Source organism: Hipposideros armiger, unplaced genomic scaffold, assembly GCF_001890085.2.
Source record: "Hipposideros armiger isolate ML-2016 unplaced genomic scaffold, ASM189008v1 scaffold_867, whole genome shotgun sequence".
NCBI classification, from domain to species: Eukaryota; Metazoa; Chordata; class Mammalia; order Chiroptera; family Hipposideridae; genus Hipposideros; species Hipposideros armiger.
Window position 1 is genome coordinate 415,277 of NW_017732217.1, and position 21,002 is coordinate 436,278.

The following is a 21,002-nucleotide window of genomic DNA, read 5'->3' on the forward strand; positions in this document are numbered from 1 at the left end:
TTCGGGAGCTTCATCTCAGAGACTTTCGGCAGCTGCACCTCCGGGAGGTGCACATCGGGCACGGCCATCTCGGGCACCTTCGGGACTTTCATCTCGGGGAGTTTCATCTCAGAGACTTTGGGCAGCTGCACCTCTGGAAGTTGCACCTCTGGCACGGCCATCTCCGGCACCTTTGGGAGTTTCATCTCTGACACTTTTGGGAGCCCCACTTCTCGGAGTTGTACTTCTGGAAGAGCTACCGCAGGCACTTTCGGGAGCTTGACCTCAGGGGTCTTGGGGAGTTTCTTCTCAGGCCCCTTGGGTACCTTGACCTCGGGTGCCGAGACCCCAATGCCAAAGGAGGGCATCTTGATGGTAGGCAGCTTCAGCTTGCTCTCAACAGCAGCTTCAGGGGCAGTGGGCCGGGGTTCCAGGAGAGAAAGCCCGAAGGTGGGCATTCGAAGTCTGGGGCCCTTCACTTTGGCCTCAGGGCTGCCCTTGGCCACCTTGAGCTCAGCCACTTCCTTTGCTCGAGCCCCAAAGCGAGGAAAACTGAGGCGGGGCATCTTCAGGGCCACTTCAGGTGCCTCTTCTCGAGCCTCCACCTCCATGCCTGGCAATGCCAGGTCCACCCCCACAGTAGGTGCTGCCACTTCCAAGGTGGGCACCATCACCGCCTCAGCCCCTTCCCGGGTCTCCAGGCAGGGTAGTGTGGGCAGAGTGGGCAGCGAGGGCAAGGTAGGCAGCTCCACTTGGGGGACCTGGATCCCTACAGCCACAGGCTCCACAACGGGTGCAGCCGGGGCTCCTAGCCCAAAGGTTGGCAGGTGGATGGCAAAGCCAGTGGCTGCTTCCGCTGCAGGGGCCACCTCCCCCAGTCTCTTGGGGGCTGGGACCTGGGGGACACCCACTTCAGCGCCTGGCAGTCGGGGCCCAACCAGCTCCACCTGGGGGGCTGTGAAACGGGCTCCTGCTGCCACCTCAGCCTCTGCTTTGGCCTTCCTGGGTGGGGGAGCAGCAGCAGCCAGCCGGGCTGCCTGGGCCTCTTCGGCCACTTCTCGGACTCGCAGCCGGGGCAGCTGGAGGCGCCGGCGGGTGGGGGCGGCTGGGACAGGACCCTTGACAGCCTCAGCTTTGAGGCCCCGACGCAGACGGGAGAACTTGGGGAAGGAGAATTCGACGTCAACGGGGGCCAGGTCTGCAGGGGCCCCCAGGGCCCCGGGCACCACCATCTTCTTCTTCTTCACAGGGGACAGACTCTGGATGTTCTGGGGAGAGAGGAGAGAGGCGGGAGGCGGTGGGACAGTGGGAGGCCTGTGGTGGACAAGGGGAACCCCATCTGATATTGTTCCAGGCTGGGGATGTGATGGATTGAGCATCTTTTTCCCAAAACCATCCTGACTTCCTGCTGTCATTTCACCATTACTGCCCCTGAAGGCAAAGACATTCATTTAGAATCTTATAGTGAGTCAACAGGAGTGTAGAAACTGGGACCCAAGACTTCTAGGTCCTTATCCAGGATTTTCCTCAATACCCTCATTCTAGAAATGGGGAAACTGAGGCCTAAGGAGGGACCCTTGTCCAGGGTCACTCAGCAGTAAGGGAGGGGCAATCAGGCTTGATCGTGGCATCCCGATTGAAGTCCCCTGGTTCAGGACCCCTACAAGCCTGGAGCTGAAGGTGGGGATGCTTCTTCAAAGCAGGTGAGGGCCCTGGACTGGGATGGGTGGGTTCTCCTTCCCAGGGAGGAGTTTAGGGGCAGGGAACAGGAGGTAAAGAGTGGGATTAGCGTTTGGTTAGTGACAAGACAGAGGGTAAGGCTGGCCCACGGTGTAAGGGAGTGGGGATCACGGCGCAGAGACCGGATCGCTGGGGCAGTCCAGCGCCTGGGCCGGGCTAAGCACGCGTACCAGCTTGGCCACCTTGGCCCGAGGGCCCTTGATCTCGTAGCCAGACACCGTCCCGGGCCGTAGCGCCAGGTCTCCGGTGGGTACAGTGCGCTTCAGGCAGAAGGAGACCTTGTAAGGCTCGGCGCATTGCAGCAGGCGTAGTGCGTCCTCATACTTGAAGTTCTCAAAGAACACGCGGGCGCTCAGCAGCTGGTCCCCTGCAGGCGAGGTGGAGGTGAGTGGAGTGTAGGCATCGCCCATCTCCACTTGGGCCTGGTTCTGCCCACTTCCCGGAAGCCGGCAAAGCGAGGCCCCGCCCAAAAATTTGGCTCCGCCTATCCCCCCAGAGCAGGATTGAGATGCAAAGTTCCTCCCTGTTTGAGGTGGGAACACTTAAGAAGGAAGCCCTTGGCCAGCAGAGTGACGTGTTGGTTAACAGCTGGCTTGGGACGACAGAGGGCCCCGGTTCGGATCCCACATATGCGGGCCAGTGACACTGCCCTCTACAGCTAAGATGCTGAACAACAGCTCAACCTGGAGCTGGGCTGCCATGAGTTGCCGGCCACCGCGTAGGCTGCAGCCACTGCTGCAGTGGGTTGCCATGGGCTACTGTGTGTAGCCAGCAGCCAGCATGAGCGGCCAGCAGCTGCCATGAGCAGCCAGTGACAGAAGCCAGTGACTGATTGCCTCGACCTGGAAGAGCGCGATGATGGTGCCAACTTGGGCCAGTGAAGCAACGTCCTCCACAACTAGACTGAAGAACAAAAGGACAGCATCTTGTCTGTTCCCCTTCCCCAATTCCCCAGTGCTGTTCCCATCCCCCAATTCCCCAATAAAAATCTTTAAAAAAAAAAAAAGAAGGAAGCCCCATCGCATGGCCTTAGCTCCGCCTCCCTCACTGGGCAAATCCACAACAATTCAGGCCACTCCTGTTGCCTATCCACTCCCCTTCCTATCCTCACATTTCAGACACTGACTTTGCTTCCTTTACTTAGAGACCAGAATCAGAAGAGCTCTCAGCCCATTGTTCACCCCCGCTGCTCCTGTGGTGATTTACTCTGCTCTCCACCTGTTCCTAGGGATTAACTGTCCCACTCCAGCTCAGGTCAGTTCCTCCAGCAATTCTCCCCTCTCCCCCCACATCATCGATTGTCCTTCTCTTCTACATTATTCCCATCACCATACAGCATCCCATTATTTCTTACATAAGAAAGGCTGTCTTGACTTCACTCCACCTGAAGCTACTGCCGCGTTTATTTCTTCACCTTGATGGCAAAAGGCACTTAGTTGTCTAGCGGCATTATTTCCACTTTTCTAATCACACTTCTGACACCCCATCCCAGAATGTTGAACTGCTCCTCTCAAAGTAACATGCAGTCACCTCTGTGTATGTAGCTAAGTCCAATGGTCAAGTCCTAGACTTGACCCCTCAGCCTTTGACCCAACTTCACTAGCCAATCTACTTCTTTTCTCCATCTATATGCTCTACTCACCCCTTCTGGAAGCTCATCCAGATTCAGGAGTTTAAAGGTTATAAGTATGCTGACAACTCCCAAATGTATCCCTCCCACCCAGCACTTTCCCCTCCATCCTAGAGTTATATATCAATTGCTCTTCCATATCTCCACCTTGGTGTCCAAAAGACACCTCTCATTTAACTAAGTAGATCCAAACTGTACTTCTGGTCTTCCTCCAAACAAGCTCCAGCCCCAATAGTCTCCATTTGTGGGGCTACCAACTCCATCCTCCTTGACCCCTCTCTCTTTTTTTTTTAAAGATTTTATCAGAGAATTGGGGAAGGGAACAGCGTTGGGGAATCAAGGAAGGGGAACAGACAAGTTGCTGTCCTTTTGTTCTGCAGTCTAGTTGTGGAGTACGTCGCTTCACTAGCCCATGTTGGTATTATCATTGTGCTCTTCCTGGGTGAGGCAGTCGCTCGCCGGCCATTGGATGGCCAATCAAGGTGGCTCACAGCAGCTCATAAAAGCTCACGCCAGCTGCCAGCCAGCCCCACTGCCGCCTACGCCATTGCCAGCGATTCACAGCAGCCCAGCTCCAGGTCGAGCTGTTGTTCACCATCTTAGCTGTAGAGGGCACAGCATCACTGGCCCTAATGTGGGATCCGAACCGGGGCCCTGATGCTCAGAGCTGGTGTCCCAAGCCAACTCCTAACCAATGAGCCACTCGGCCGGCCCGCGACATCTCTCATTTCATCACACCTCGTATCCAGTCCTGAAGGCTCCTCCTCCAAAATATATCTAGAATCCAAACCCTTCTCTTCATTTCCAATAACATTGTTTTGGTCCCAAGCATCACCATCTTTTACCTGGATAATCACAGTAGCCGTTTTGTTGGTCTCCCTGCTCCCCGCTTTGCCTCCCTACAGTCTTATTGCTAATACAGTAGTTCAACACAGTCAGTTCTCCACTCATAACCCTCCCAGATTAAAAGTCAAAGTCCTCACTATGGCCTTTAAAGTCTTCTAAAAACATCCCTTTCTCTAACCTCTCTGGTCTCATCTCTTACTCTCCTCTTCACTGACTCTATGCCATCCACACTGGCTTCCTCGCTACTCTTCCAACAAGCCAGGTACTCTCCCACCTTGCAGCATTTGCAATGGCTGTTCTGCCTGCCCAGAATGTTCTTCCAGATGGCCACATAGCTCCTTCCCTTACCTCCTTCAGGCCTTTCCTCCCTTCCTGGCTCACCCTATTTAAAAATGCAGCTTCCCTCCTGGCATCCATAACACATATTGTCTTCTAATTTACTATATATTTTTAAGCTCCATAAGTGCAGAGAGTGTTATCTGTTTTGTTCACTGCAGTAGCCCAAGCACCTAGAATATCTGGAAATAGAAGGTCCCACAGTAAAGTTGTTGCATGAATAAATCACACCAGCCTCATCCATCCATGTTACTTAAGACATCCCTTGCTAAGCTCCCTTTCACACCTCCTCCAAATTAACTCCACCTCTTCTCTCCAGCCCTAACAACGAAAATAATAACTAGCACTTACATAGTGCTTACTATATGCCACTTAGCCATGTGCTAAGTGTTTTCAAATGCTGACTCATTTAATCCACATAATAACCCTATGAGGTAAGTACTAGAATTATTTTCATTTTAGAGATGAGAAAACTGAGGCACAGAAAGATCACAAACTAGTAAACTGCAAATCTGGGAGTAGAACTGAGACAATAAACTTCCAGAAACCATCTGAGCAACCCCAACGCCGACACACAAAGCCCCGCCCAAAGCCCTTTACCCTGCCTCCTTGTCGCAGGCCAAGCTCGGGACCGGGGGCGGAACCCTAACCCTGCCCCCGCGAAAAGGCCCCGCCCCATTTCCCCGCCCCACCCACCTTCCTGCAGGCTGAGGCTCCGAGCCGCCGGCGAGTCCTCGCGCAGCTCGCGGACATAGATTCCTTCCTTCCCGCCGCCCGCTACGTTGATGCCGCTGACCCCAGTCTGTGCCTCCGTCTCCACGATGATTTCCACCAATTCCGCTCGCCTCAGCTCCTGCGGAGGGCAGCGAGGTGTCGCCATGAGGCGCTTGGGCTAGACCTCACCCAGAGCACGCCATCGCGCTTATAAGCGTCTCTTAAACGAGTCCTTAGGGCACATGCCCCTCGGCGAGGCACAGGCAGGTCGTGGGGACCCACCCACTCAGGCATCTCTCCTTTAAGCAGGCGCGAGGGCCACTTGCTCTGTAGGGCTGGCGGAAAGGTTCAACAGCTAAGCTGGCTCGCTGGACTCGCGGAACCCGTAGGGCTGCAGCCAGGAGTGGCGGGGTCATAGGGGAGGGTAGGTAGGCTAGAGGGAACTGGAGTTGTGATCGAGAGGGCGGGGCTGTGCTCTCCATGGGGCGTGGCCAGTTCTGGAGGGCGGGGTTAGGGGTGCGGAACTCGGTCAGAGCACGCGTGGATAGAGCCCACAAGCCAGAGAGGAGGAGCCAAAGATACGAGGTGGTGTGGCTAGAGTGCCAGTGTGGCGGTGGGGTGGGGATGGGATCGAGCTACAGGCAGGGGCTTTAATAGCAGCGGAACAGGGGTCGGGGTGAGAATAGGATGCCAAAGAGAGGGTTGGATCTTTAAGTGGTGCGGGATGGAGGGGCAGGGGTGGGACTGGCCTCCTTGTAGGCTTGAATGCGTGTGACACTGCCCTATTGTGGACTCTATGACCCCAAGACCTGCAGAACGCCCATGGGAGAGGGAATCCAGTGAAGGGGGGTTTGTGGCTAGTGAGCGGTGGACAGGCGGACGGTGGTATTCCTGGTATTTATTGTCAATGGTGCTGATTTGGCACCAGCCCAGTTGCGCACTGTGGAATTTACATCTGGGCTTCCCAGAAGAGGCAGTGAGAGGCCTCAGTTCCACACTGTCTACTGTGTCTCCCTAGGGGAGAATTTTGCCCTCTCTGAGCCTGTTTCCCTACTGTAAAGTTGGGTAACACGGGTGTACTGAAAGGAGTCTCTGATTGTGAGCTGAGGCCTGAAGCAACAGGCATCCAAGGGGATGCTGTACTGGGCAGGGCATCTAGGCATCTACGCTGGCACAGACTGGAGTTGAGCCCAGGGCTTAGAGAGGGGAAAGCAGATCTGGGCCAGATGCCCCACAGCAGTGGCCCCAGTACTAAAGGGCTGGGCACAGAAGGGGTAAAAAGAGTTGTGGCAGGGGCAGCAGGGAGCTGCATGACCATCACCACCATCCTTAGGCCCTGGGCTAAGCATTTCATGTGCAGCGTTTCCTTTCATCCTTTCCACAGCTTGGGCAGTCACAGAGGGGGACACAAAAATACAGAGAAGTGAAGTGATTTGCCTAATGCCACACAGCAAGTTAAGCCACTGAGCCTCAGGTATGTGACCTCAGGGTCCATAGGCTGTCCTGTAGGCATTGACCTTTTTGCACTTTATCCCCTGCCTGCCACCCCTCAGCCAGCTTGGCTCCCATAAAAGTAGACTAGCATCCGGTAGGATGCAGTCAATGCTAGTGCTCTATGTCCTTAACAGTGACAGCAGTTGGTGAAGGAGGCTTCCTAGGCACTAGGCCCTTTGCAAATGACTCAAGTGTGAGTCCTCAACACCCTCAGAAGTAGGGACCACACCCCTTTTCACCGATGGGGAAACTGAGGGTTAGAGAGTTCAGATCATTGGTTCAGGGCTGCACAGCTGAAGTGGTAGGGTTGGGATTTAAACCCATGGATCCAAAGCCCATGGCCTTAACCCTGCACCATCCTGCCTCTTCTTATGAAGGGTTTCTACTTGATTTTCTTTAGCTCACTGTTAATATAACTCCATTCTTCTCCACTGAATTAGCTGCTTTGAATCTTAGTCTGGGCCAGGCGCTGTGCTGAGCACTTTACCTGTTAAAAGTTTTTTGCTCGACAGTGACCCATAAAATAGGCCCTGTTGCTATTTCCATTTCATAGATGGGGAGACTGAGGCACAGAGAAGCAAGGAAATGTTTCCTTGCTATCCTAGTCTGTGCCCCCTACCCAAACCCCACAAGTCCCCCTTGGAGGATGTGTGGACACTCACCTCAGCACTCCGGCTCCTAACCTCCATTGTGCTGCTGGGTGTCACCTGAGCTCCAGGCTCCCACTTCTTCTCTCCCTTCTGCTGCAGAACCAGCTTCAGTTCTGCATGGAGTAGCTGCCTCTGAGCCTGCAGGGGACACAGATGGAGGCTTGAGGCCAGAGGAGTACGAGAGAAGGAGGCTGGGCTTAGAACGAGAGGTCAAGGTGGTACCAGAAGGGAAGAAGGGCCCCCATCCCAGCTGTCCTCTCACCGCTGCCTGGGCACAGGCACCCCCTCCTAACAGGAGCCCAGCCTGGGGTGCCACACAGTCGTCTGCGGGGCTCACACCCTTCCTCTGGGGTCTTGTTGCCTGCCAAGGAGAGACAAGGGCATGAGGTTCCAGGTGGGCCAGGGAAGGGCAGGGTGGGGCATGTGGCACCAGCCAGTGCTCACCTCAGGGTCACCTCCAGCTCCTTGGGCCTCCTGGGTCCGGGGCTCTAAGAAGAATAACATAAGCATTACTATCAGCTAATCCCAGTGATTGTTTCCTAAGTGTCTGACCCTTCGCGTTCTCTGTCAATACTCTGTCCCCATACGCAGGTGGGGAACCTGAGGCTCAGAAGACCTTTACCCAAGGTGACACAGCTGGACAACAAGCAGTAAAGACAGAATTGACTCCTAGGCCTGACAGCAGAGCCCCTACACCAACCACCTCAGCCGACCAAGGGGGCCAAATTTACTATAAAATAATCATAACTATCCCATGTACTTCCCTGAGCAAATCACCTCACCTCAGTTTCCTCATCTATAAAACGGGAAGAATGAGAACATCTCCCTCACAGCGCTGTTGGGAGGGTCAAGTGAATTACTAAATATAAAGTGCCAGGCACATGGAAGTCACTTCATAAACACTTGTTATTATTAAGACCTTCCTGTGGTCCTGATCTTGTGTCAAAGGTCCTACTGGGGTCATTGCACGTGGACCTCAGAACACCCTTGTGAGGTCAATACAAATATTGAGCTCATTACAAAGAAGACACCTGAGGTTAGACGAAGGGAAGTCACTCGATGAGGTCACAAATGGCTAAGCGAGGACTTGAACTTGTCTGAAAGCTCCAGCCCTGATAATAACTAAATAGGTATTGAGTGGTCACTCTTTGCCAGTTCTGTGCTAAGACCTTCACTTTCTACCTCACTGCAGAAAATCCTAGGCCCCCAGAGAGGCCAAGAACCTTGCTCTAGATCACACAACACAGCAAGAAGAAGGTAGAGCTACGATTCTCATGCAGCCTAACGACCTTTATGGGCAAAAGGGAATGGGTCTTGTCTCCCCCCCACCCGCCCCCTGACTCTGGCTTTGTCCTCCCAGCCCCCACCTGGCATGCCAACCCGCCAACCCCTACTCCCAAGGGAAAGGTCAGGCCTCACGGGGCACATTCCCTCAAACAATGGCCTATCTGCTGTGCCCAGTCACATTCCGCCCCTGCCCACCCACCCCCAGCCACACAATGGCCCTTCATAGCCCACCACTGGCCAAGAGAGGGGACACAGGGACCCCCTCAATGTTCCAACTGTCCCCACTCCACTAGCTGGCCCTCTGCTGTGTCGAGGGGCTCTTCTCTGGCTCTGCTAAGTGTCCTAATTTCCGTGTCCTTCTCCGGCCTCCCCTCTAAGCCCCCAGCCCCTGTAAGTAGGGTTGGCTCCCATATCTGGGGCATTTCCTCTGAACTGGGCCCTGTGCTGGCACCCCTAGGTCTTGGGATCACCCTGGATGCGGTAGCTGTTTTAGGGTTGGAAACTGAGGTTCCGAAAGGGGAAGTGACCTGTCTGGGGTCACGCAACAAGGACATGTGCCCTTGACCCCAACTCTGCACCTTAACTTACATCGGTGGCTCTGAGCACAGGAGGAGGCCCAAGGAGCAAAATAGCTGGGGCAGAAGTGGGGCTGGCTGGGCGAGGGGATGGAAGGGTGTCAGAAGGAGCATTTTTATAGGGACCCCTGGTGCCAGCTCTGGGCCAAGCAGGCACTTTGTACATATGGCCTCATGGTGCTCCACTTTACTGAGGAGTAAATGAGGGTTGAGAGACAGGACATCACAGCGACAGTGTTGGGACTTGAACCCAGGTCTGAGAAGCTAACTCTGAGTCCCGGACACAACATAGCATCCTGAGCTGGGAGTGGGAGAAGCCTGGTCCTTGTAGGAAGCAGTGGAGATGGAGGAGAGGATTTCCTGGGCCAAGCTCTCTGCTCCAGGCTGGGCCAGTGAGGGTCACACCCAGAGGCTGGCACAGGAAGCTCAGCTGGGGTGGGGACAAGAGAGAGTGCCCTTCTTCCTCATCCATGCCCAGGATAGTGGCCAGCTCAGGTTATATTTAGCACAACTGTGCCCTTCCTGAGCCACGTACCCAGCCCCTGGGGTGGGGTGGGGGGGGGAGTGGGGGCAGCTTCGGAAGGAAGCCCACCCCACCCTGGGCGCTCTGTGTTCCCAGCTCTGTCCATCCCACTTGGCAGGAGAAGGAGGGGTGTGGAGTTTCCGTGGGGGTGGGGGGGCCCTGACTTGTCTTAGAGGAAGATCTAATGGGGCTCCTGTGGTGAATCAAAGCAAGGCAGGACCCTCCAGATGCAAACAGCCCATTTGTTGAGCAGTTCGTGTGGCGCTACCCTGGTACATTCCTGAACTTCCAGAATTCTCAGAGTCCCCATTCCTTGAGCACTTAATATGTGCAAAGATCTTTCTCTGCCTTGGCTCATTAAATCATTGAAACACCTCCATGGGGAAGGTACAACCTAGATACCCATTTAAGAGGCCACTCATGCCCTTCAGAGCGACTGGGGTGAGGGGCCCTGGGCTCTTCAGCTGAGTTGGGCCTGCTGAGGAATACCCCAGCTTTGCCCTGTGCACCCGCCTACCCCCATGGCTGGCGCCAACCTCATTGAGGAATTCTGCTCTCAGAGCGATCTGCTGCCCTCAGCAATGGGAGCAGGGTCTTGACCTGACCCATCCAGGCCGCTGGACATGATCTGAGGCCATCTAGTGAGGCAGAGGGGGGAGCGTGCGGGCAGTAACCTCCAGCTGCCCCCGTTAGTCCCTGGTCCAGCACTTCTCAGGTTGGAATACTGGGGCCAGGTATTTCACCTCTCAGGGTCTCAGTTTCCTCATCTGTCAAATGAAGCCAGTAAGAGCAGCTTTGAGGATTTTTTAAGATAATGACAGGTGCTTGGAATATTCTCAGAATATAGTAAGTGCTCAAGTACTATAAACTAGTCTCTGACAGCAAGTGGGGGTGTGGGCTGTGCAGCTCAGTGTCTCATGCCCAGCCTTTGCTCACCAGTAGCCCCACACTCTTCCCTACCAAAGGGGAGTTTTGGGTGAGGGACAAAGTCCAGTTTGGGCAGGACCTCCCGCCAACTGGATGAGCACTGCCTCCACAGGATCTATTCCAGGGACCAAAACGCCTGCCCCACCCCAGGCATCCTGCCGTAGCAACTCATCTACCTTCTAGTCAGCCCTGGGAGGTGGCCTCCAGCAGCCCACTTTAGAGACCAGAAAGCAGAGGCACAAAGGGTCGAGTATCTTGCCGGAGGCCGCACAACTAGAAAGGTCTGGCTCCAAAGTCTGTGCCTTCAACTCCTACACCAAGCTTCCTCCAGAGCCCCCCCAACACCTCCCAGGACTCTGGGTCTCAATCCCATGGCTCTGCAGCCTGGCCAGGGAAGGAACTGGCAGGCTGATCTCTTACCACTGGACCTCCAGACACCTCGAGAGCTCCCGGTCCATCTGGTCAGCCCCAACCCCAGACTGGGGGGGAAAAGGAATGGGCAGGGGGAGGGGGACTGACCCTAGCCATTGGCTGCCGAGGCATGACATCACCAGGGGGTGGGTGGTGGGGAAACAAACATCCCCTCTCCCAGCTACATCCACCCCCAAGGGGGTGGGGAGCCACACGACAGCCACACTCTCTTGCCTGGGCTGAGAACGCCACCATGAGTCCTGTTCTTGGGATTTGTAAACTGCTACAGCCCCTTGGAGACTGAGCACTCCACCAACACTAGTTCCTGACTTCCAGACCCAGGCATGGCCCTGCTGGGCTCCTAGGGCCTGTAAAATAAACTACTTCCACTCCCTCTCCCAGTCAGTTTTGGTTCAAACCCCACCTTGGCAACTTCCTGGCTCTATGACCTTCAGCAAGTCACAGCATCTCTCTGGGCCTCAGTTTCTTCATTTCTAAAACAGAGATCGTAAAAGTGCCCACCTCATGGGGTTGTTGTGAGATTAAACGAGTTAAAAAAAATTTGAAGTAGCACAAAGTGAGTGCTACTTAGAAGTATTTTGCATTATTAGCTACACAAATCAGGGGACTGGCTAGACTTGTTAGGGGTCTTTCGCCCTGAGTGAAACAGGCACAGGGGAGCCCCACTTCTCTGCTTAATGAAGTTGCCATTTGAGGGGATAGTATATGCTAAATACTGTGCTGGGCACACAAAGCTCTGCCCCTGGAATCAAGGGTGCAAGGTGGATAAATTATACCTAGTTTTTAGCTATACAGCCAGGAAGTAGTAGATCTGGAGTCCAATTCCAGTTCTGCTGGACTTCAAAGATGCTGCAACACTCTTCTGTTCCCTTCATATAACAGACTTTGAGGCTCCGAGAGGATAAGTGACACCAATGATCACCCACAGCAGGTAATCGGTAGCACTGGGATTTGAACCCAGACCTACCCAACTCCCAAACCAAGATCAGGCCCCCTGATACCCTAGCCCCCGGCCCCCAGCCTGCCCTGACTCACCAGGCCCTGGGGGACAGCACAAGGAGCATAAGTACCCCCACATGCCCCTTGTGTCCACCCAGCCGCTGCCTCGGATGTTCGTAGCACTCTGAGCCCAGGTCTGTGGCTGGGGTTGCAATGAGGCCAGGGATTACCCCCAACATGCATGTCAGCAGCTTCTGCCCCATTGTCCAGCCAGGCGAGGCCACCAGGCTCTCTCCTTAGTTGGCACCCTTGCCCCTCACTCACACCAGCTCAGTGGTCCCTCTGAGGACCCATCTTATTCCCCACACTGTGTGTTCAGGGCTTATTCCTAAGGGCATAAGGGACCAGGAACAGGTTGGCAGGGTCCCAGAATGCTTGGGGCCTCCCCACTTCTCTCTGAAATGCCCCCTGCCCACTCTCAGCCACCGGGGAAGGAAGGAATGTGCTGAGCTCCAGGAAAAGCCTTCCAGGCCTGGCAGCCAGCAAGTTCTGGGGTGTGGCCAGAACCCTCCTCCCAAAGAGGGGTGGAAGGGATGGTGGTCAGGGCTGCTGATGAGTCTGAGGAGACCCTCACCTCATGGCTGTTCTCTCTCTCTCTGTCTCTCTGTCTCTCTCGCTCATATTCATTGATTCATTCAAACATTCATCTGTTCATTTATTCATTCAACAAACATTTACAAGCCCTTGGTGGCAGGTCCTTTGCTGGGCACTAAGGGACACTGACAGACCTAAATGCACCATGAGGGGCAGACTCAGAATGAGATTCCTAAAGGTGACATCTGAAGTCAAACGAGGTTTGAGATGAGGGAGCCAGGTGAAAAGGAGGGGTGAACATGGGCAAAGCACCAGAGGGAAGAAGGGAGCAGTTCTTTATCCAATATCAGCAGTCAGTGAGTACTTGGTCTTGTGCTCAGCCCCATGCTGGATGGTGCTGGGGACACAGTTTGACCAAGATAGCTGGGGCCTGCTTTCACAGAGTTCACAGTCCAACAGGGAGACAGCCCAGAATGGTCATGGTTGTGATGGGGACTCACAGGCAGAAGGAGTTGGGCAGGGCCTTTTTCGGGGAGCCTAGGAGAGGTGCCTGCTCCAGCCTAGGAAGGAAGCCCAGCGAAAGCTTCCTGGAGGAGGGGACATGTGAGCTGAGACTTGAATGATGCTTAAGAGCTGGGCAATAGAAGAGGGAGGAGAACAGTTTTATGGGCAGAAGGAAGTATCAAAGACCTGAATCCAAAGAGACCTCAGCACATAGGAAATGTTCAAAACCTGCGTCCTTGTTCATGGCTGTGTCGCCAGGGCCAAACATGCCCTTTCCTTAGCATCTCCTTTTCTTTTATACATGTATTCACCAGCTATTCGCAGACACCTCCTTTGTATCCATCCCTGGGCTGGGTGGTGCTGGGACACAGCAGTGCCAGTCATTGTGCCCTCACAGGACTCACAGTTGAAAGGGGGCAGACATTAAAGAAGTGATCAATGGAATCAGTATATTATTACACACTGAGCTAAGCACCATGAGAGACAGATCTAGGTCTGTATGAGGGACCTGGCGCTCTGGTAATATCAGAAAGGGCAGGGAGGGCTTCCTGGAGGAAGTGACATTTGAGCTGGCATCTGAAGGATACATAGGAGTTCATGCAAAGCTTCAGGTGGTGGATAAATGAGAGTGGGTTTCAGGTAGAGGAAACAGCTTGTGTGTAAAGGGCCCCTTTGAGAAATTGGTGAATGTGAGTGTGAGGGGAAGCTGAGGAGAGGCCCCTGGTCAGCAGGGCCATGAGGAGGGGCTGAGACTTTGTCCTGAGGGCCCTGGGTATCTGTGGGAGGGACAAAGTCAGAGACAAGTTTTAAGTAGCTGAGGTGGAAAGAGTCTGACTATAGGTCGAAGAAAATCTTCCCTTTCTGTTCAGGGCCAGACAGACAAGGGAGGCTGGTGCATGCTATCTTGTCTCTCTCTGCATCTCAGAGGGCAGACACCCTTCTTGTTCCCACCTGAGGGGACAGGCATTCAGTCTTTTGCCACTAAGTAAGATGTTAGCTGCCAGTTTTGTGCAGCTGCCCGTTAGCAGATGAAGGAAGCTGCTTTCCCTAGTTTGCAGGGCTTTTTGTCATGAATGGTGTGTCCCTCTCTCTCTTTCTGTCTCTCTGTGTGTCTATGTCTATATTCCTCCCTTTGTCCCTGTCTCCATGTCTGTCTCATTCTCTCTATGTCTACTTCTCTTTCTCTGTCTGTCTCTCTGTGTCTCTTGCTTTCCCTCACCCAAGGGGGTGTGACCATGGGAAGTTGAGGTTAGGGGTTGGCACCAGTGTCCCGGTTCTGACCAAGGCCATCTCAATAAACACAGGACATCCTGCAGGGCTAGGGAAGGAGGTGGAAGCTTCTGTTCAGAGACCATGCTCTCCCCACCCAGCCTGAGTCAAGCAGGAGCCAGGTCCCACCCGGTGCAGCCAGTGGAAACTGATGTCTCCCTCACTCCCATCCTTAATGGCTGCGCCTGCCCCCAGCGCTCTCTACTAAGCTCCAGTGGCAGGGCCTAGCCACCTGGATGCCTCCCGCTGGGAGGCCCCCCAGCTCCTTGCACCCACTTTGTCCCTCTCTGGCTTCAGTGTCAACCGCAGACCTGCTTCTCCTCCTGGTCACCATCCCAAGTTGGCCCCACTGTCCCACAGGCCCTTAGCTAGAGCTCTGGATCGCTTCCTAGACCCCTCCTCCATCCCAGCTCATCATTTCCACAGCCTGTCCTCTCTAATGTCTTTCCCCTCTCCTCCTCCCCACTCCCCGTACCTGCTTTGTCCCTTCCCAGACTCCCCTCTGGGCTGCTGGGCTCCAGGTTCACCTTCCCACCGCCATGTCCACATGGCAGCCAGAAAGATCCCTTTACCCTAGTGCCTTCAGAGCGAAGTCTTTCATCCAGTGCCTTATGTGCTTTGCCTCATGCCCACCCCTCCAGCCCCATTACTGACCCTACCACGTTCCCTCTCATTCTAGTCAAACCCAGCAGCTTACAGATCCCTGAAAAGGTTGTAGGGTCCCTCACTTCCTCCTTGCACATTGCTGTTCCCTCTTCCTACAACACTCTTCCCTCAGAACAACAGCCCTTTGAGGTGGGTACTGTTATTGTTCCAGCTTAGAGATGAGGACCCTGAGGCCCAGAGAGGTTAAATACTTTGCTTAGGGTCACACAGCCACAGAATGGCAAAGCTGAGGTTCAAATGCAGGGGGTCTGCTTTTCAAACAATCTCTGCTTTATGGTTTATTGTGTCAGTAATCATTGACTAAGCATCATTATATTTCTGCACCTGGACTGCATACCCTAGGTGCTCAGTAAATGTTCGTTGGATGGGTGAATTGGACAAGGGTGGAAGGTGAGCCTTGGAGGTGCAAGGTTCAGATCCCAGAGGACTGGGATAAATTCTGAAGGCCCAGAGCAGGGGAGAGATGTGGTGAGATTTGCGTTTTACATAGGGCCAGGCACACAGTAGGTACTCATAAATTTTTACTGAATAAGGAAGGAAAAAAGGAAGAGAGAAGACCAAGAACAGGAAAGAAATGCATGTGTGATGGGAGTCCCTGTGAGTGTCTATGGAGGGGAGCTGGCCTGGGGAGTGTCGTGGTGGGAATACACAGAGGCTCTGTGAAAGACAGCAACAGTGCCAGAGCTGGCAGCTCAGTGAGGAATGGTGTGGGCCCTGGAATCTGCTGGCTTCCTGGGGTTGAGCCTGAAGGCGGAAGGGCACACCAGCATCAGGGACCCTGAGCAGTCTTCCAGGGGTCAGGTTTGGGGAGACTGGGGCAGGTCCTCACGCATGAGCAATTCATAAACCTGAAGGCACCAGGGGGATGGGACCAGGGCTGATCTAGCCCATATGGTGCTTTTGTACAAAAGGCATGCCCCTTCCCCAAGGCACTTGACCTCCATCTGCTGGGAAACTGTCATAATAAATATGTAAATACATGGTGCCTGAAACATGTGTGGTAGTCCCTTAAATATGGAGCCTATGTGCAGTGCACAAATTGTGCAACTGTACGCAGAGGCTCTGGGGAGAGGAGGGCATCGCTGGCCAAGCAGGCACAGGAACAGATGAGAACATCATTGACATATGGGTTGGCAGCCTGCATCAGTAGGTATTACGATTATCCCCCAATTTGGCACCCAGAGGCAGTAGGAACAGGTCCCCCAGGGTGTTGTAAACAGAGGGCATTGCTGTTCCCACACTGGGGGCTCCTGAACCACTGGACAGATCTCCAGGGAATCTAAGGCAGCAACATCACAGACCCCCAGACTGGACACCAGGGGGCATTGCTGAGCTCCACCTAAAATCCCAAGGTCTGGGTCTGGGTCAAAACTGAGTCTAAGTCCCATTGCCCAGGGGCTGGAGTCAGGCACTGGAAGACCTTCAGCCTGGACACCAGCTCCTTTCGGGCATTTCCACCCCCTTCCTGGGGCCGCCTCATCCACTTCCAGAAATGGGCACGACTTCCTCTGCTCCTCCAGGAAGCTCCACTCTGCCCGCCCCTTCCCGGCCCGGAGCTGCCGGCCTCCCCCAGTTCCATCCAGTTTCAGCCTCCCTTAAGCTTCCGTCCAGAGGGAATGCGCTGGGGCTCAACAATCCTGATGTCCCCTTGTCGGCGTTTTCCCGTTCGAGGCCCAGCCGACCCCTCAGGTCACATTCCGGCCCTCTGCTCCTCCCTCTATCCCCCGCCCCTCCCCCACCAGCACCCTGGGCGCTGCCCTGCCCCCACAGCCGCCAGGAAGGACGCCGCCTGGGTCCCGTGCCAGGCCTCTGAGTGTGGGGCCCCTCCCAGCGGGGCCAGGAATGCGGCTGGACCGCGGGGGCGGCGCAGACACCCGGCGCTCAGGCCAGCCCTGTCACACAACACAGGCAGTCAGGCAGGTGGCCTCAGCTAGCCGGGGCCTGGGTTTCTTCTAGAAGGAAAGCTGGACAGTCTGCTGTTCAGTCAAGCCACCAAATCTAGTGGTTTTATTTCTGATTCAGCCTCCAAGCAACCCTGTCCCCTGCCCAAATTGCGATTTGAGACCCGGAGTGAATTTTATTTTTAAAAAGTTGCTGCAGTCTCCCTTTCTGTCACCATTTTCCTGGAGAGCTGCCTCTCACTGCTCTTTGCAGAGGCTCCATCCAGCCTCCAGCTTTATGTTTTTATTTCTGGCTCATTCTGAAAGCTCCCTTTTGCCTCCATGCCCAGCCCTCCTAGACCCCAGGCACTGACTAGATTTCCTTATTAAAAAGTGGCCTGGGGCCCCTCTGCCACCACCACTACTATGATGAACAGGCACACCAGGGAAACCTGGCTGAGTATGTTCTGGGGTTTTCTAGAAGGCCAGTTACCAGACCTAAAAGCAGACCAATAACACTGTCAAATTCATGGTTTGAACCCCACCTCCTCAAGTGATGACTTCCTGGAGTCTCAGTTTCTCAACTGTAAAATGGGGATAATAAAAATGCCCATCTTGTTATGAGGATTAAATGAGTTAACACATGTCAAGTGCTTAGAGCTATGCCGGATACACAGTCCATGGTCAATCAACGTTAGAGGTTATTATCTCACCCTCGCCTTAGCCCAGAGACAAAGAAGCACATGGACTTAAGATTTCCCAGGTTTTTAATTTCATAAAACTGGTTGGGGTCTCTTCCCACATCAGGGAGAGAGTATCCCAGGCTATGACCTTGGGGGAGTCAGTCCAGCACTAGGCCTGGTCCAATGACATTCCAACCACCAGGCCCTATCATCCATCAAGAGGACTGATCCCAGACTCCCTCCATCAGCCTGAGACAAGGGGATGGAGATGAAGCTGCCCGGGACTGATTCTGTCTCTCTGAAGCCTCCGGCTCCTCTGTTCTACAGAAGCCAGCTGTGTCTTTCCAAGGTGAGTTGGTTCAGCCACCAGGCTGTTTGGTCACCAAACATCCCAGCCCTGGGGTCAGCTCCCTGGCCCTGGTGGCCGCTCCAGTGCCTGTGTGCCCACCAGCACGTCCATGAGGTAGTCCAGCTCAGCCTCATCCAGCTCCGGAGCTTCCTCCTTGCCCCGCCCATCCTCAGGGCCAGGTTTGAGGCCCTCAGAGGCTGGTGCCCAAAGTTCACTGTCATACATGGAGGTATCAATGTCCTCAAACAGGCCCTCGAGCCCATCGTCCAGCAGACAGCCAGTAGCTGGACCCAGCAAGTCCAAGGCACCCAGGCCAGGGGGGGCTCCCCCCATGGGGCGGCCAGGTGGCCCCTCGTCTGTCAAGGGCTGGGGGGCCTGGCTCAAGCCCTCGATATGACTGAGGTCCTCTAGGAGGCTGGCCATGGAGGCTGAGAGGGCAGCGTCTGAGCTAGCCAGCAGGTTATCAGCCACGCCAGGGGCTGCAGGCACACTAGGCACAGGTGGCAGGGAGGCTGTGGGCACCATGGATGCCTGGATGCGCCGTAGCGTGTTCACTACCAGCACCAGGTGCCGCAGGTCTGGCTCACTTTGTCGCAGACTGTGATGAAGCTTGATCACTGAAAGGTCAAAGAGGGAACTGGAGGCCACTGCTGGGGGTGCCTGTGCCACTGCTGGGTGGCTGGGATCTAGCCACCAGGTGTCCACTGCCAGGGCTTCCTTCTCCTCCTCCTCCTCCTCCCTCTTGCGCTTCAAGCCCTTGCTCAGCATCATCTGTGGGGAGACAAGTCATTGAGTTATGGAAAGCCAATGTTAAGTTCAAACCTGGCTCTGACGACTGCTGCCTGTGTGATCTTGGGCAAGTCACTTAACCTCTCTGAGCCTAGGTTTTCTTAGGGAATCTTTACTATATGAATGATAATAGTATCTACTTCCTAGAGTTGTTTTAAGGAATATATGAGATAATATACAAAAACTACTACAACAGTGCCTGGTACATAGCAATTACTCTTAATAAGCACTATTATTAATAACTATTATAATTTATTTCATCAATGAACCATGTGAATTGTCCAATATTCAACGTTTTTTACCTAAAAGTAGCTGTTTCACAGTTTAATCTAATTTTATTGAGTATCTACTATGCATCAGACAACAAACTAACAAATACAGGAAGTGTAAAGGTGGTGCTAGGAAGATACAAAAGGTTCTGGGGAGTGGTCAGGGAAGGCTCCTCAGAGGAGACATTTGAGCTAAGCTCTCAAGCATGAGAAGGGGTCAGCCACGGAAGAACCAGGGGAAAGCAATCCTAGAAGAGAGAACAGCAAAGGCAAAAAAAGACTTGGAGGCACGATGAGCTTGAACTGAAAAAAGACCAGTGTGTGCCAATTATACCTTAAAAAAAAAAAAAGGGCCAGTGTGGTCAGCGCACAGAATGACAGGGCGGGGAGTCGGGGTAGGTGGAGAGTAGGCAGAGGCAAGGAGTTTGGATTTTATTGAGTGTGGTGGGAAGTCATTCAGGGGTTTTGAGCAGGGAGGAGAGTGGTGCTAGGAATTGATTAGGTTTCCAGAAGCGCCTCCTAGGCTACTTTGAGGAAGGTAGTGGGGAGTGTGGAGAGAAGGGGGAGGAGATCCGTTCAGAAAGGCTACTGCACTCTTTGGAGCAGGCGATGATGGTGGCTTGGAGTAGAAGGTGGTAGTGGACATGAAAGGAAGTTGGTCGATTCAGGATTTATTTGGAAGGCAGAGTGGACAGAGCTTGCCGGGAAATCCTGATGGGCACGGGAGTCACTGAGAGAAGTTTGAAGACCCACACTTTCCTCGGGGCGGGGGGGTCCCTGGAGTTTTGGACCCTTGGCCCAAGCTGCTTTTTTGAGGCAGGCAGCCTGCAGGGTCCAGTCCCCGGGTCCTTGCCCAGTAGGACCTTAAGAGAGACCCCTCATACTACTCAAAACTGGGTCCTCGTCTCCTTCCCTGTAGCCCCGGGAGTCCGGAACCGCAGGAATTCAGCACCCCCCTGACTCCGCCCCCCCGGTCCCGCGCCCCCTAGTGGCGCCAAGCGGGCCTTCCCCCGGGGATTCCAGCCCCTCAACCCCAGGACCCCGTACACCGCCCCGCGTCCTGGCTGTCGTTCCTGCCTGCCTCCCAGGGCCGTGCAGGCCGGGATCCCCTGTGGGCTGCTTTGCCCTCTCGGCCTCCGCTCGCTACCGGAAGGCAGTGGAGGCAGCTCCTTTCGAAGCGGCGGCGGGGGCGGGTGAGTCACGCAGCCGGAGCCAGAGAGCCGGCGCCTCCGCCCCCTTCCCGGGCTGCGGCGTGATTCACCCGGTCCGACCAAGGCGGGAGGCATTTACAGGCCCGCGCGTGTAGATCCCGGGCAGTCCCGGCAGGCACCTGTCGGACCCGAGGATCGAACCTGCCAAAGGACTAAGCCACCGGTACCCCTTCATTCCCTAGGCCCCTTCCCTTCATTTACATACCCAGCTCACCAGCTGCCAATCAGAACGAAGAGGGAGCCACCCGCAGCCAATCAGGAAGCGGCGGCGGCAGCATCGCTTGCGAGCTCTCCTTCGGCAACCGGCGCCTGGGTCGGGAGACGCAGTTCTGACTCCAGCGCACGACTTCAGGCTCCTGACTCCTCTTAGCTACCGCCCACTACCGTGGCGGCTCCGCCTTCCACACAGGGATTGGCCCTGGACGGTGATGGGCGGAGCCTGTAGGAGGCAGGTTCGAAGGGAGGGCAGGTTGGATTCAGGGCGCATGCCCGGGCTGATGAGTGCGAGTAGAGGAGTAGTTTGGGTGGCTCTTAGCCTTGGCAGGCAGTAACCAGGAGGGGTTTTTTGCTTATCAAGGTGCAGGCCGCTCACACCTACCCATGCACTGCCAAACTCAGCAATTGAGCTTGTTACCCACCCAACCCCAACAGGGCTCTACACGCTAGGCCAAATAGGCCTGGGCTCAAATTCTAACTGACCACTAACTTGATGTGTG

At 54.7% G+C, this 21,002-nt stretch overlaps 3 protein-coding genes across 3 annotated transcripts in view; all 3 read right to left on the minus strand.

The window, feature by feature from the left end:
* The window catches only part of LOC109374842 (periaxin-like), a 4,389-nt gene extending 2,870 nt beyond the window's left edge, over positions 1 to 1,519 (minus strand). The window contains exons 1-2 of the mRNA XM_019629734.1: positions 1,514 to 1,519; positions 39 to 1,247 (exon numbers count right to left, since the gene is read on the minus strand). Coding sequence (XP_019485279.1) covers positions 39 to 1,247; positions 1,514 to 1,519 — 1,215 coding nt within the window. The remainder of the gene's footprint in view (positions 1 to 38; positions 1,248 to 1,513) is intronic.
* On the minus strand, positions 1,254 to 11,180 carry LOC109374847 (periaxin-like). Its single transcript, XM_019629748.1, has 6 exons — positions 11,122 to 11,180; positions 7,834 to 7,877; positions 7,652 to 7,750; positions 7,402 to 7,527; positions 5,228 to 5,384; positions 1,254 to 2,086 (listed from the first exon to the last, which is right to left on the minus strand). Exons 4-6 carry the CDS (start codon positions 7,426 to 7,428, stop codon positions 1,827 to 1,829), a joined length of 444 nt encoding a protein of 147 aa, XP_019485293.1. The 5' UTR covers positions 7,429 to 7,527; positions 7,652 to 7,750; positions 7,834 to 7,877; positions 11,122 to 11,180; the 3' UTR covers positions 1,254 to 1,826.
* A 6,554-nt stretch (positions 11,181 to 17,734) lies between these two features.
* On the minus strand, positions 17,735 to 20,639 carry SERTAD1 (SERTA domain containing 1). Its single transcript, XM_019629732.1, has 2 exons — positions 20,492 to 20,639; positions 17,735 to 18,788 (listed from the first exon to the last, which is right to left on the minus strand). The coding sequence occupies exon 2, from the start codon at positions 18,786 to 18,788 to the stop codon at positions 18,072 to 18,074; it is 717 nt and encodes a 238-aa protein (XP_019485277.1). The 5' UTR covers positions 20,492 to 20,639; the 3' UTR covers positions 17,735 to 18,071.
* Between the last annotated feature and the right edge of the window lie 363 nt (positions 20,640 to 21,002).